General features: G+C 40.8%; 1 protein-coding gene across 2 annotated transcripts in view; it reads right to left on the bottom strand.

Annotated features, from left to right (window-relative positions):
• Positions 1–13,283, bottom strand: part of PIK3C2G (phosphatidylinositol-4-phosphate 3-kinase catalytic subunit type 2 gamma) — a 2,001,768-nt gene that overhangs the window by 1,589,880 nt on the left and 398,605 nt on the right. For both annotated transcript variants that reach the window (XM_069228485.1, XM_069228486.1), the window contains exon 7: positions 7,433–7,503. In XM_069228485.1, the coding sequence (XP_069084586.1) occupies positions 7,433–7,503 (71 nt within the window). The remainder of the gene's footprint in view (positions 1–7,432; positions 7,504–13,283) is intronic.

Below are 13,283 nucleotides of genomic sequence, written 5' to 3'. Positions count from 1 at the left end.
ATAGATTTGGTATATGGACATCATTGTACAAAGTAATAATGTATGATTAATTGACCAACTGGAATTTGGGGGTTAGGTTGGAGAACTTTGATATGACAACGTGACAGAGGAGACCAGATTCAGATTTGAGGAGATTCTAGTCAGACTTATTCTGATTTGTGAGGGGATATTTTGGGAGAAGAAGAGACTTGAGATTCTGTCCTTGGGCTCATACTCTCTGATTGAGAGCCTGTTGTCTTGCTGATCGATTGACGACATGAGGACGAAGACTGATTCTGCTTGCTGACCCAAAGCGTGGATAGGTAGATATGAATGACTGAATTGCATTTTCATGCCTTTTCCTTTTAGGTACCAACTGTGCTGGCTTAATACTTTTCTCAGGTATATTTTTTTCCAAATTTGTGTTCTAAATTGTTTTGCATGAAGCCCTACATGCTGAGGCTAATTTGTGTTAGTTGAGGTTACTCACATGACGACTGACAAATTACAGAGACAAATGTTTGACAAACTATTTTGCTGAACTTGACGGATATTATAACTTTGCTGAATTGGGTTTTACTAATGTTTTGTGTTGATGCCCTAGAATGTCTTGTGATTCAAGCTTTAATTAGATTACGTCTTCTGCGACTTGCTGATTAACAAGCATGATTAAAATAGTTTGATTTGAGTTGATGATTACGATTCATGACTTAGTATTGTTAACATAAGGGAAATAAACTTACTAAACTTATAATTAAAGGTGTGGTTATTCATGGCTGAAGAGTCATGGTGTGTGAAATTTACTTACTCCATTGATTGTTGATTTGACTAATGGTTATTGATTATTGTGTGCTGACTATTGATTCTGTACTGAAACTATGGTAAGAACACCCTATACGAATCAAAAGGTTCATCGACCTGTACGTGTCCCCCTTGTAAGTTTACTTATTAAGGACCGATGCGCTAACAACATCCTGTGATCCTTGGCAAATCACTTAACCTCTCCATGCCTAAAACCAAAATGAATGTGTCCTTGTGTAATGTAACTGATGCTCATGTTAAGCACTCCAATACCTTTGGGTTGAGTCTAAGCTATACAAAACTGCAAAAATACTAACAAAATTAAGTGTTTTGCACACTTCTGTCATTGGATTATGCTGATTATGCTTATTTGGGTGATGTGTGCTACATTTGGGCTCTTTTCTCTCTGGCAGCCATCTTGGGAGACGTATTTGACATGAAGCTCACTAATTTACTTATTTACGGTAGTATCCTCATTCGAAAATGCTTTCAGTTTGCCACTTAAGTTTGATCAAGAGGGCGTTCAGGTATGCCACATTTCTAGCATAAATTCAGTATGTTAGCACTCAAATTGCTCATTAGAATATAGTAAGCTGCTGATCACCAGGGATTTAATTGTAATCTTCTGTTGGTGGTCAAAATGCTTGTTTCAGTCCACATGTTAGAGAGTGTTTTAATGAAATAGAAGAGACATTTGAGAACTCACTTAAAGCATGTCCTACTTTTTCTTTCTACAGCACTAACCATAATTTCTACAACAAAAAGAAGCCCCTCATTTTGCTCCTTCCTAAATTAAAATGTAACCCCCTTTGCTGCCAGGCCTTTTCCCCCTCAGGTGGCAAGTCTTTTTTTGGCTGTTTGGGGCAGTTTGCGCTTAGGCCCTCATAACTTTGTGTCCACATGAGCTACCCATGCCAAATTTGCGTCCTTTTTTTCCAACTAGTAAGGATTTTAGAGGTACCCAGACTTTGTGGGTTACCCTGAAGGAGACCAAGAAAGTAGCCAAAATACAGCAAAAAATTGGGTTTTTAAAAAGAAATGGGAAAAAAGGGCTGCAGAAGGCGGCTTGTGGTTTTTCCCCCTGAAAATGGCATAAACAAAGGGTTTGCAGCGCTAAAATCACCATCTTTCCAGCTTTCAGGAACAGGCAGACTTGAATCAGAAAACCACATTTTTCAACACAATTTAGGCATTTTACTGGGACATACCCCATTTTAACTATTTTTTTCTGCTTTCAGCCTCCTTCCAGTTTGTGACAGAAATGGTTGTGAAACCAATGCTGGATCCTAGAAAGCTAAACATTTCTGAAAGTAGATAAAATTCTGAATTCAGCAAGGGGTAATTTGTGTAGATCCTACAAAGGTGTCCTACAGAAAATAACAGCTGAAATAAGAAAAATATTGAAATTTAGGTGAAAAATCAGCAGTTTTTCTCCTCGTTTTACTCTAACTTTTTCCTGTAATGTCAGATTTTGAAAGTAGTATACTGTTACGTCTGCTGGACTCTTCTGGTTGCAGAGATATATAGGGCTTGTAGGTTCATCAAGAACCTGGGTACCCACAGCCAATAAATGAGCTGCACCTTGCAATGGGTTTTCATTCTATATCGGGTATACAGCAATTCATTTGCTGAAATATAAAGAGTGAAAAACAGGTATCAAGAAAACCTTTGTATTTCCAAAATGGGCATAAGATAAGGTGTTGAGAAGCAGTGCTTATTTGCACATCTCCGAATTATGGGATGCCCTTACTAGCATGTAAATTACAGGGCATTTCTCAAATAGATGTATTTTTTTACACAGTATCTTACATTTGGAAGGAAAAAATGTAGAGAAAGACAAAGGGGCAATAACACTTGTTTTGCTATTCTGTGTTTCCCCAAGTCTCCCGATAAAAATGGTACCTCACTTGCGCGGGAAGGCATAATGCTCGCGACAAGAATCGCAACATGGACACATCACATTTTTTACATTGAAATCTGACGTGTTTTTTGCAAAGTGCCTAGCTGTAGATTTTGGCCTCTAGCTCAGCCGGCACCTAGGGAAACCTACCAAACCTGCGCAGTTTTGAAAACTAAACCCCTAGGGGAATCCAAGATTGGGTGATTTGTGGGGATCTCACCAGGTTCTGTTACCCAGAATCCTTTGCAAACCTCCAAATTTGGCCAAAAAGCACTTTTTCCTCACATTTTGGTGACAGAAAGTTCTGGAATCTGAGAGGAGCACACATTTTCTCCCACCCAGTGTTTCCCCAAGTCTCCCGATAAAAATGGTACCTCACTTGTGTGAGTAGGCCTAGCGCCTGTGTCAGAAAATGCCCCAAAACACAACGTGGACACATCACATTTTCCCAAAGAAAACTGACCTGTTTTTTGCAGAGCCTAGCTGTGGATTTTGGCCCGTAGCTCAGTCGGGCAGCAGAAAAGCTGAGAAAGACATCAAAGGAAAGGAAAGGCCTTTCCTTTCCTTTTATGCCTTTCTCAGCCCCTCCAGTGATTGGAAGAGAAATGCAAAAGCATTTCTCTTCCGATCCAAGAGGTAGGCCTCTGATGAGGTCAATGCGCGATCATGCGCTGACGTCATCAGATGCCACGGACTGGGAGGATGGGGGACATGGAAGGGGAAGCAATTCTCCTTCCATCCCTGCAGTGGGGGCACTGAGGTGAGACTCATGGTCTGCGAAGGAGTTAAGTTTTACCAGTTTGATTTAATCAAGATGGCTTCAGCTGTGCCATACTTTTTGTTAGCTCTCTAGTTGTTCTTTAGAACACTCTGGGAAGCTGCAGTAGAACACAAGGGAATAAACGGACAGTTTACTCCTGTTGGAAGTACATGTTTTACTGAGAATGTCAGACTTCAATCTCACATGGCTAAGAAAGGTAGTGTGAAATTACAGAAAATATGCTCCCATTTTAGCTTCAGGAGCACCTTACATCACCTATTTTGGAAAATCATGAGAAAACAGTTTTCTCTCAAACATGATTCATGAAATCCCAGCAGAATGTGTTTTCACACCTCAATTCCTATAACTATTACGGTACCATAAACAAATTATATATATTGTAACTAAAATCTGTTATCAGCCTCTAAACATTCTCCTATTGTGACTGTCATTATTTGCCATTCACTACAATGCATTTCAATAGGGGTGCTGCAATGTATATTGGTCCCACGATGGCTGCCAGCACTTCTTGGTTGAAGTGCTGGTGTCCAATCAGATCTCATCATGAGATCTGTGCTTAGTCTCCACCTAGATATACACATTTGTTTTTCTTTAAATATCTCAAAAACTACTGAATAGAATTACACCAAAAAACAAAAAGGGTGCTTTGTGATTATGAAATATGTCTCCTTCTCCCTAATATGTTACTGAGTCTCTTCAAAAACTGTATTTGAAGGACCACATTTTTTTCTGTTAGTCTTTTTACTCTCTTAAGTTGATCTGCCTGTGAATTGAACACAACTCGCTGAGGTCTTTGACCCACTTAAGTCCCAAAGCTGTTTTTTTGTTTGAATGTAATACGTTTGACTGCTAATGTACTCCATTATAGATTACACATTCCAATGGACTCTTTCTACAAAAGTTCTGTAAGTTACCAAATGAAGGTTGTTAGTTTGTAAACACTATTGTCAACTTTTCAGCTATGACTGTGGTGTTTTGTTTATTTTTCCACAGTGCTTTTCAGTTCTGTGTCCTGAGGAGAACCCTTGAACTGCTATAGGTTTTGGAACACGACCACTTATACCAGAGAGAGCTTACTAACAATTGGATGGGCACACAGGGAATATAGATTTGAAATTATATACAGATATTACTTTAGCCATTTGGTGCCTTCTGCTGGACTTCAATCGCTTGTCTGGAATGGGTAGCAGCTGGGATCTGTGTATTCTCTCTAGACAGACACACACAATTGGAGCTTAGATGTGGCTTGATGGGTCATCCTAGGAGGATGAGAGGAAGGAGCTAGAGCCAGCCTCACTTATACCTGAATAGGCTGCGTCCTATCCCCACACAAAGGGCTGCAAAACCCCCTGTAGTAAGTCTGGAGCCAGGGCAGGACCTCTATGCAATTCAAAGTCCAGTCTTTGAAGTCTCTCCCACTTCGATGGCCCAACTGGTATAAGTTTTGGATCTCAGACTTCTCCAACTCAGTACACTACTGGACCTTGGATACTATGTCAGGAAGAAAGACTACTGTGCTTCTGAAAGACTGTCAGACTGCTGCTTGCTGGACCCCTGCCTTGCAGTTCCCCTGCCTGGGAGAGAAAGACTAGACCTGCATCACTTGAAACCAGAGTGACTCCAAGGTCTAGTCAGCTGGCCCACTGATCTGAAGGCCCAGGGACATAACAGGCTTCCAACCACCCGGCTCCTGTACTCTGCCATCCAGGAGTCTGTCCTGCCAAGTGGTACCACCTAGTCCTGGACTCTTGGAAGTGGACCTAAGCTGCTTGCTGCAAAGGAATGGATGCATCGTCTGCTGAGTCTGGCAGAATTAGCGCATCTCTGCCGTTGCATGGGCAGAACAGACTCATCTGCATTGTTGCATGGAACAGAACTGGCGCATCATCTTCCAAACCAACACTGTGGCGCTTTCTTTGGTGCAAGGTCACCACATCCTTGTCAACAACTTTAACAACGATGTCGACACTCTGCATTGCAGCCTCTGCACTCTTCAGACTCAACACATCACCTTGATGTCGACCCCGCCGAAACCCACACCGAAACTCAACTACATCTGAGCACCAACACAGCACCATCACTGCGCGGGGAACATTAATGCATCTCCTTGTCTGCATTGGGAAAATTGATGCATCTGTTTGACTGCATGGCTCGGGACCAAGGCAATTGCTCTATAACCATGATTTAAGGTACTTTTGTTCAGCGGCCTCAACTGGGTCCCTTTAGCCGGCCCGTGCTCCATTACGGCCCGCCTGAACTTTTGACTTTGTCCTGGTCCGGGGCAACCAGATATTCTTGCTTGATGCTTAATGATTCTTGGCTTTATTTTACAGTTTAACCTTTAAAAATTCATAACTCAAGTTCTACTTTTTGTTTTTTTGTCGCTTTGGTCTTGTTTTTCCAATTTACAAATCCCATTTAAGCTCATCAGTAATGTGGCTCAGGGGACCATTAACAACTATCACACTTTAAAAATGTAAACTTTCTTTTTTAAAGTAGCCCCATTTCCTTCATGGACAAAACGGGCTGCATTAAATAAGAAAAAACGTTTGTTTTACTTAAAGGCAATCACAGACATTTCTGTGTGCTGATCCTACCAAGTCACCATCCCTGTGATGGCCACCAACTGGAGTGAGCAGCAACTTACTTCTTTGTTACTGACGAGGTAATTCAGATTACAACCAACTCAGATTCCTAATTTTGCAAACGTTCCTATTAGTATGTACATCAGTTCATAAAACTCAATACTGTTTGCAAAAATACTGGTTGCAATCTGCTATCTGTTTTGAGACCAGTATTTAGTACAACTGGCCCTTGGTAACTGCACATGCAAAGCTGGGTGTTGTTTTACAACTCTGCTGATGCTAAACTCCCTGCCACAGGCCCACACAACTGGGTGGTTTTCCAGCTGCAGGATGTCCCACCGCCAAACGGCTGGACATCTTGTACGAGGACAATGGCTGCAGATCCACGGCAGGCACATTAAAGGATGGGACGAGGTTTAGGAGCTACAGTATCTTGCATGGGATCACTTTGGAGACATTTTGGGAGAAATGAAACACAAGATAGAACCATTTCATATTAGAGGTGGCGAGTGGCACAGGTATCAAAGGCTGCAGCTTTCCTGAAACTCAGGACTGAAAGTGGTGGCTAGGCCTGACCTACAGAAACCTACACAGAAAGGAGGAGGAATGTGACACTTAAATGCCACAGTAGGTGTTCTGAATGGGAGAATGCAGTCAAACCCCGGCCTGTTCTAGCAGCTGATGCGGTCACAGTTTTTTTCAAATATTAAGTTGTACTGTTTATGTTTAGAATGTTAAAAAAGGAGCTGGAAATACTGACAAACAGCCAAGCTCACTCAGGATTAAGTAAGCTAAGCAGTGTTTTAAGAGGGTGAACTTGGAAAGCTTTAAGAAACATTATGGTTTCAATGTGCATGTGTTTCTGGTTTTGACAACCATGCCATTTTAATGAAGAATAGATGCAAAGTGTTAATGTTAAAGGTAAACAATAAGCAAATCAAAAAACATTTTATGATCCGTGAAGGGCATGTTTAGGAAGCAATAAGTAAAACGAGTCGAACGAGGAGTTTATTTACTGCTTGATACCTGTGAAGTGTGACTAGTAGCCTTATCTGCTATTAATTTATGATCACGCTTCACAGCACCTTATGATGAATTGCCCGTATTTTATGCCTTTCCTCCCATGAATATTTATTTTATTGACATGCTCATCTAATTTATTTTACAGCATGTGGTAAATAACCATTTCCCAGACAGATTTACTGTTTCTTAAGTTTTACTTCATGCAAAACATGTTTTCTGGTGGGGTAGGTGTATGAAACAGCGTTATGCACTCGGTGAGGAAGTACATGAGGAATATTTCAATGCTTGTCAATAAAATTCAGCAATAAGAATAGGATAAATGAATATTTATAATTGATGCTGGAATGAATGTTAATTTCTTACCTCGATACTCTGAGAATGTAACCATAGTTCATTCGTTCATTCAGGTTAAATTGACTCTGATCATCTTCACGCTGTAGAGAGTGGAAGAAAATAAAAGACGTGCACATATTAAAGAACAATCCATGGGAAATAGAAATTATCAAATACATTCTGATACTTCTATGTTAACTATTTCAGTGGCCCTTTAATGATCTTCTTCAAAGGGCTAACAATACAATTAGCATCACTTTACTGTAAACTCAACAACGATTTTTTCGTTCATAAAGTAGTGATTTTGGTTTTGGTTCCTGGATTTAGTTTGATTGAGCTTTTCATGAGGTTTCAATGCAGCAGAGCCATGCAAGTAACTGTGCACCCCTCCCAAAGCACAGCTTAGGTATGGCCATGGCGAGCAAACTCGAACTTGTCAGCGATGCAAAAGCAATATCTGTTTCCAGTAGTTGACACACACAGGGCCTGATTACAAACCTGGCGGTGCAAGCAGAGATGCCCTAGGGATTACGACTGCTTTCCACCAGCGATTTCATGGTGGTAGCACTGTTATGAAGAGGCTGGCGAAGAACAGGTGCAGGGGGGGGCGGCAGGGGAATTATCCGGCCGCCAAAATCGTAATAAGGTCAATAGTCTTTATGGAACTCATTAGCCCACAAGTCAGTCATTGGGGAACCAAATGTGATTCTTTTGCTGGTACTCAGGAATATCCGCTGTAGAGCGCACATAAAATTGAAAATGCTGTATCTCCAGTCCGAGGAAGAACTTTTATGGGACAAGGGGTGCACGCATGTCAGTAGGCAAGGAGTCTACAGTCCCTCTTGCCAACCCAAATCTTGGGAAAACAGACTAGGGGTTCAAATGCAAATATCTCTGAAAGGTTTGATGTATAGGAATGAGTTAAAAAGTTCTAAACTCTGGAAGGCCTCTTCAAGCAACAGTCTAAACTTCCCAGGCCAAAGGTTGGAGCTGAGAAATTCCTGAAGTCTTCTGGAAGCAACTGGAACTCTCATACATGCCTAATATACCCACCCACATGAACAATATACTGTGGGGCAGGAAGTAAAGGAAAACATTGTAGCCTCCCAAATGAGCAAAACGTGAACATCCTCGCTTAAAGTCATCCACAATCTTTCTGAATTGAGATTTTGTTATAATTACATGTCTTGTAACATTTCACGTGTCATCACCTATCAGTTTCTTTCACCTTTCTGTAGTTTGGGAGTCCATCAAACTAATGTCCATATGGTCTATGAGGGACCCACCCCCAATTTCCAGATTATCGGTTATCACTATTGCCCTCTTGGCCAGCACTGCCCACTATTTGGATTTGTTGGTCAATGGTCCCATCTCCTTCCGGTCGTCACCACTTAAGAACTGAGCAATCCACTGCAGCTGCAGTAGGAAATATAATTCATAAGGTGGTGCACCAAGTCCACTTATGTGTAGTTTAAGTACATTAAGGGGAAAATCTATTCCTTTAGCCATCACATAGTAGATCTCTTAACAAAGAATCTTAGTGCCTAAACCACTCAGTAAAAACCAGACAGACAGATTTGTAGAGCAATGCGGCAGTCTAGAAAGGATTACCATATTGGTAAGGACCAGTTGCACCATAATAGGTATCTTTAGAGACCTCTAAAATGCCAAGTTTCCCTTCAAGGGCCTTAAAGTGGCACGGAGGTTCCCCTCCCTTTCTTTATCACTCTCAACTGGAGTCAAAACAGACTCCATCAGGGACTCTTGATGAAATCATACACAGACTTTATACTTTAACACACCTACAGATATGGAGATAAAGTACCCCATTAGAGTGAGTGGCATTGGCTGACTTTCTACATGAGGGAGGGCCAGGAGGCATCTACCCTTGAAGGAAACAGGGCAAAATGTCTGTTCCTTCACTACAAATCGCACTGCCTCTACGATCTTCCCCACAAATCATAGGCAGAGGATCTCCAAAAAAAGGGGTGCACTTTGGATGCTCTTTCGGACTCACAGCACAACTCTTGGGTGTCAATCCATCACTAAGCTTGTGGGATTTTTAGCTAATGAAGGTAAAAAATAGAAACACCAGCACAGCAATACAAGATATGGCTACACAGCTCTCCAGAAGCATGGAGAAGAAGTGCCATCCCAACAGCCAATTGCATTTAAAGTTATACAACAGAGAAAAGGAAAGAAAATCATTAGATGATCAAGCACATTGGGGGGAATTTATCTGGCTCACACAGAAGCCATTTGCAGGACGACACGCCTTTCAATAGTACAGCAGTGTAGAGTGAACAAATGCCAATAGTGAAAATGCATCAAAATAGAGAGCAGGAGAAGAATGAAAATAAAAAGAATAGCAGATCAAGGGTCAAAAAAGTAATTACTAGATATACATTTGGTGTGAAGTACAGAAACCATGGCTGAATGTAGAGAAATGTAAAAACTGTTTGGAACAAAGCTGGACAGAGGTATGAATTTTGAACTGTGTTGTTGTCCTGGACTTTGAGCACCCTGACCTAATGAATGACTTAGTTCTGGAAATTAACTTCGTAAATCAATTTGAACTTAACTTAAATAATGTGTTTGGTACACAATGATCAGTATTTAGCCCACCCCATTCAATGAAATACTTTCCCTGGATCAATAAAATTACAAAACTGGTGATTGTCTCTAGATATGTATTATTTGAGGACTGAGTGCTGTCAAAGTTTAGCTATCTGAAAGGCTACCTGCCTGAGACCTTCTAGCTTTGAATAAGGACATAGTAAATCTTCTCCCTGAACTTTTTACGTTGCTGTAAGAAGTGTGGCATACATATAACATGCCCTGTTATACTTCTTATTTACATTACAAAGAGCCACAACGCACCCTTGGTGTGGGGGTGCTCTGACAGCACAGAAAGGAGCAGTAAAAATGAAACGTTGAACAATGAGTTAGAAAAGAGAGTGTCAACACAAGTCAGAAAACATACATTTTGGCCTACACCTGATTGAGACATTACATTTACTTGCAAGTGTCTGGTATATGGTACTACATTTTACAAACGGCCTGTAAATTAGATGCTACTAATCAGGGGATGTATAACAATGCATGCACTTACCATGAATGCCTTTACAATGCCGTAAGTAAAACATGCATCATTACCATGACTATATATATATATATATATATATATATATATATATACACACACACACACAAATATATATTTATATATATATATATATATATATATATATATATATTATATAAATAAATATACACACATAGATTTACACATATACACACACCTTTCTACCCAAAACCCATACCCACTCTAAACACATTCAGTTACTTCCCTTACCACCCCAAAACCCATACCCACCCTAAACACCCCTTAAGACCCAAAAACCCATACCCACGCTAAAATCTAAAAATGCCCTTACCACCCAAAACCCACACCCACCCTAAACCCTAAAAATGTCCTTACCACCCTAAACCCATACCCATCCTAAACCCTTAAAATGCACTTACCACTCAAAATCCCATATTCACACTCAACACCCCTTATGCCTAAAAAGTTATACCCACCCTAAAACCTAAAAATGACCTTTCCACCCCAAAACACATACCCACACTAAAACCTAAAACACCCTTACCACCCTAAAACCTATTCCCACCCTAAAACCTAAAAATGTCCTTTCCACCCCAAAACTCATACCCACCCTAAAACCTAAAAATGCCCTTCCCACTCTAAAACCCAAACCGACCCTAAAACCTAAAAATGCCCTACCACCCCAAAACCCATACCCACCCTCAACACCCCTTATGTCTAAAAAGTTATATCCACCCTAAAATCTAAAAATGACCTTTCTTCCCCAAAACCCATACCCACCCTAAAACCTATTCCCCCTATTCCCACCATAAAACCTTAAAATGTATTTTCCACCCCAAAACTCATACCCACCCTAAAACCTAAAAATGCCCTTACCACTCTAAAACTCAAACCCACCCTAAATCCTAAAAATTTCCTTACAACCCTAAAAACCATACCCACCTTAAAACCTAAAAAATGCCCTTGCCGCCCCAAAACCCGTATCAACCCTAAAACCTAAAAATGTGTAAGCCATACCCACTCTAAACCCCCTTACCACCCCAAATCCCATAGCCACCATAAACTCTAAAAATGCCTTTACCACCCTAAAGCCCATACCCACCCTAACCCCCTTGCCACCAAACACATATCCACCCTAAAGAGTAAAAATGCCCTTACCACCCAAAAACCCATACCCACCTTAAAACTTAAAAATGCCCATACCACCCCAAAACCCATCCCAACCGTAAAATCTAAAAATGCCCTTACCACTCCAAAACTCATACCCACCCCAAATCCTAAAAAGCCCTTACCACCCCAAAACCCATACCATCCTGAAAACGCCCTTACCATCCAAAAACATACAATAAAACCTAAAAATGCCCTTATTACCCAATAACCATTACCCATCCTAAACCCTATATATAAACACTCAAACCACTTCATACTTACCTGCACTTAGCTTTAAAACCTTTACCACGCATACACCTTTACTATTCATGCCTTTACAAAATAATAAAAAAATACTTAACTTTAAAACCTTTAGCATGCATATACCTTTAACATTCATGCCTTTACAATGAAATTCGTTGTAAAGGCATGCCTGGTAAAGGTATATTAGTAGTAAAGTCAAGCGTGGTAAATGCATATGTGTAGTAAAGGCACTGTGGTAAATTCATTGCGTTATATTTGCTATTTGCTGTGTTGTAAGTGATGTTTCCCCTAGTGGGCCTGTAGCACTCATTGTGCCACTCACTACAGTAGCTTTTTAAAACATGTCTCAGGCTTACCATTGCATCCTGTAATGCAGTATTAAACTGCCAATTTGACCTGGCAAAATAAACTTTTTGCCAGGCCTAAACCTTGTTTTTTCTCAAATAAGAGTCATCCTAATATAGGCCATTAAACACCAATAGCGCAAGATGTATTTAAAAAGTGGGACAGGTGTTTTTTTGTTTTGCATGTCCTGGTAATGAAAAAACAGGATTTATTTTATTTTTTTTGCGACTTATACCCTACTTCTTCCATACAGTCATATTAGACTACCTTATTACATTTATTAAGTGCTAACATTTGATTGGAAACAGGTAGAAATATCATATTTTGACTCAAATGAATACTAACTTTAAATCCTCTTTAATGGTAAATTTGGATTTTAACTCACAATTCTGAAAATGCCACTTTTAGAAAGTTGGCATTCTCTTGTTGTAACCATTTCCTGCCTGCTGCTAGTGTCATGGGTTATATGACTCTGAATGGGTTAGCTGTTGGGCTTTGTGTATTGCTCCCAGGAGGTAAGACAAAGGGGACTAGGTGTTGGTAGGATGGGCCATCCTGCTAGGGTTGCTGAGGTGTTCCCTGCCCCACTTACATGTCAAAGGACTGCCTCCATCCCACACAAAGAAATCTGGTACTAGACATTTGATACCCCAGATTATCTGGAGCCATGACAGGGAAAGGAAAGAACGTTCCAGAACCCGATGTGCCGGTAGCCTAGAAGATTCCCCCAATTCAGAAGCTGGCAATAGGTATAAATATTGGGTCCTCTGAGCATCTTGTCAGTACGCTCCTGGACTTCTGAAAGACTTCTGAAGGACTGAATTGTGCTCCAGAGGACTGCCTTGCTGCTGGAGGCCTGCCATGTTGTTTGAAGAAGAAAGGACAATTTCCTTGAACCTTGGACTACTAAAGTTACTCCAAGGGCCAGTTGTCTGGGCCCCTGTGAGATATAGGAACATCACAAGCTCCAGAGACCTTAAACCACACACCTGGCCTCTGCTGGAGTGAGCCTAACCC

Source organism: Pleurodeles waltl, chromosome 4_1, assembly GCF_031143425.1.
Source record: "Pleurodeles waltl isolate 20211129_DDA chromosome 4_1, aPleWal1.hap1.20221129, whole genome shotgun sequence".
NCBI lineage: Eukaryota > Metazoa > Chordata > Amphibia > Caudata > Salamandridae > Pleurodeles > Pleurodeles waltl.
Note: the sequence above shows the minus strand (reverse complement) of the source record. Positions and strands in the feature narration are given on the sequence as shown.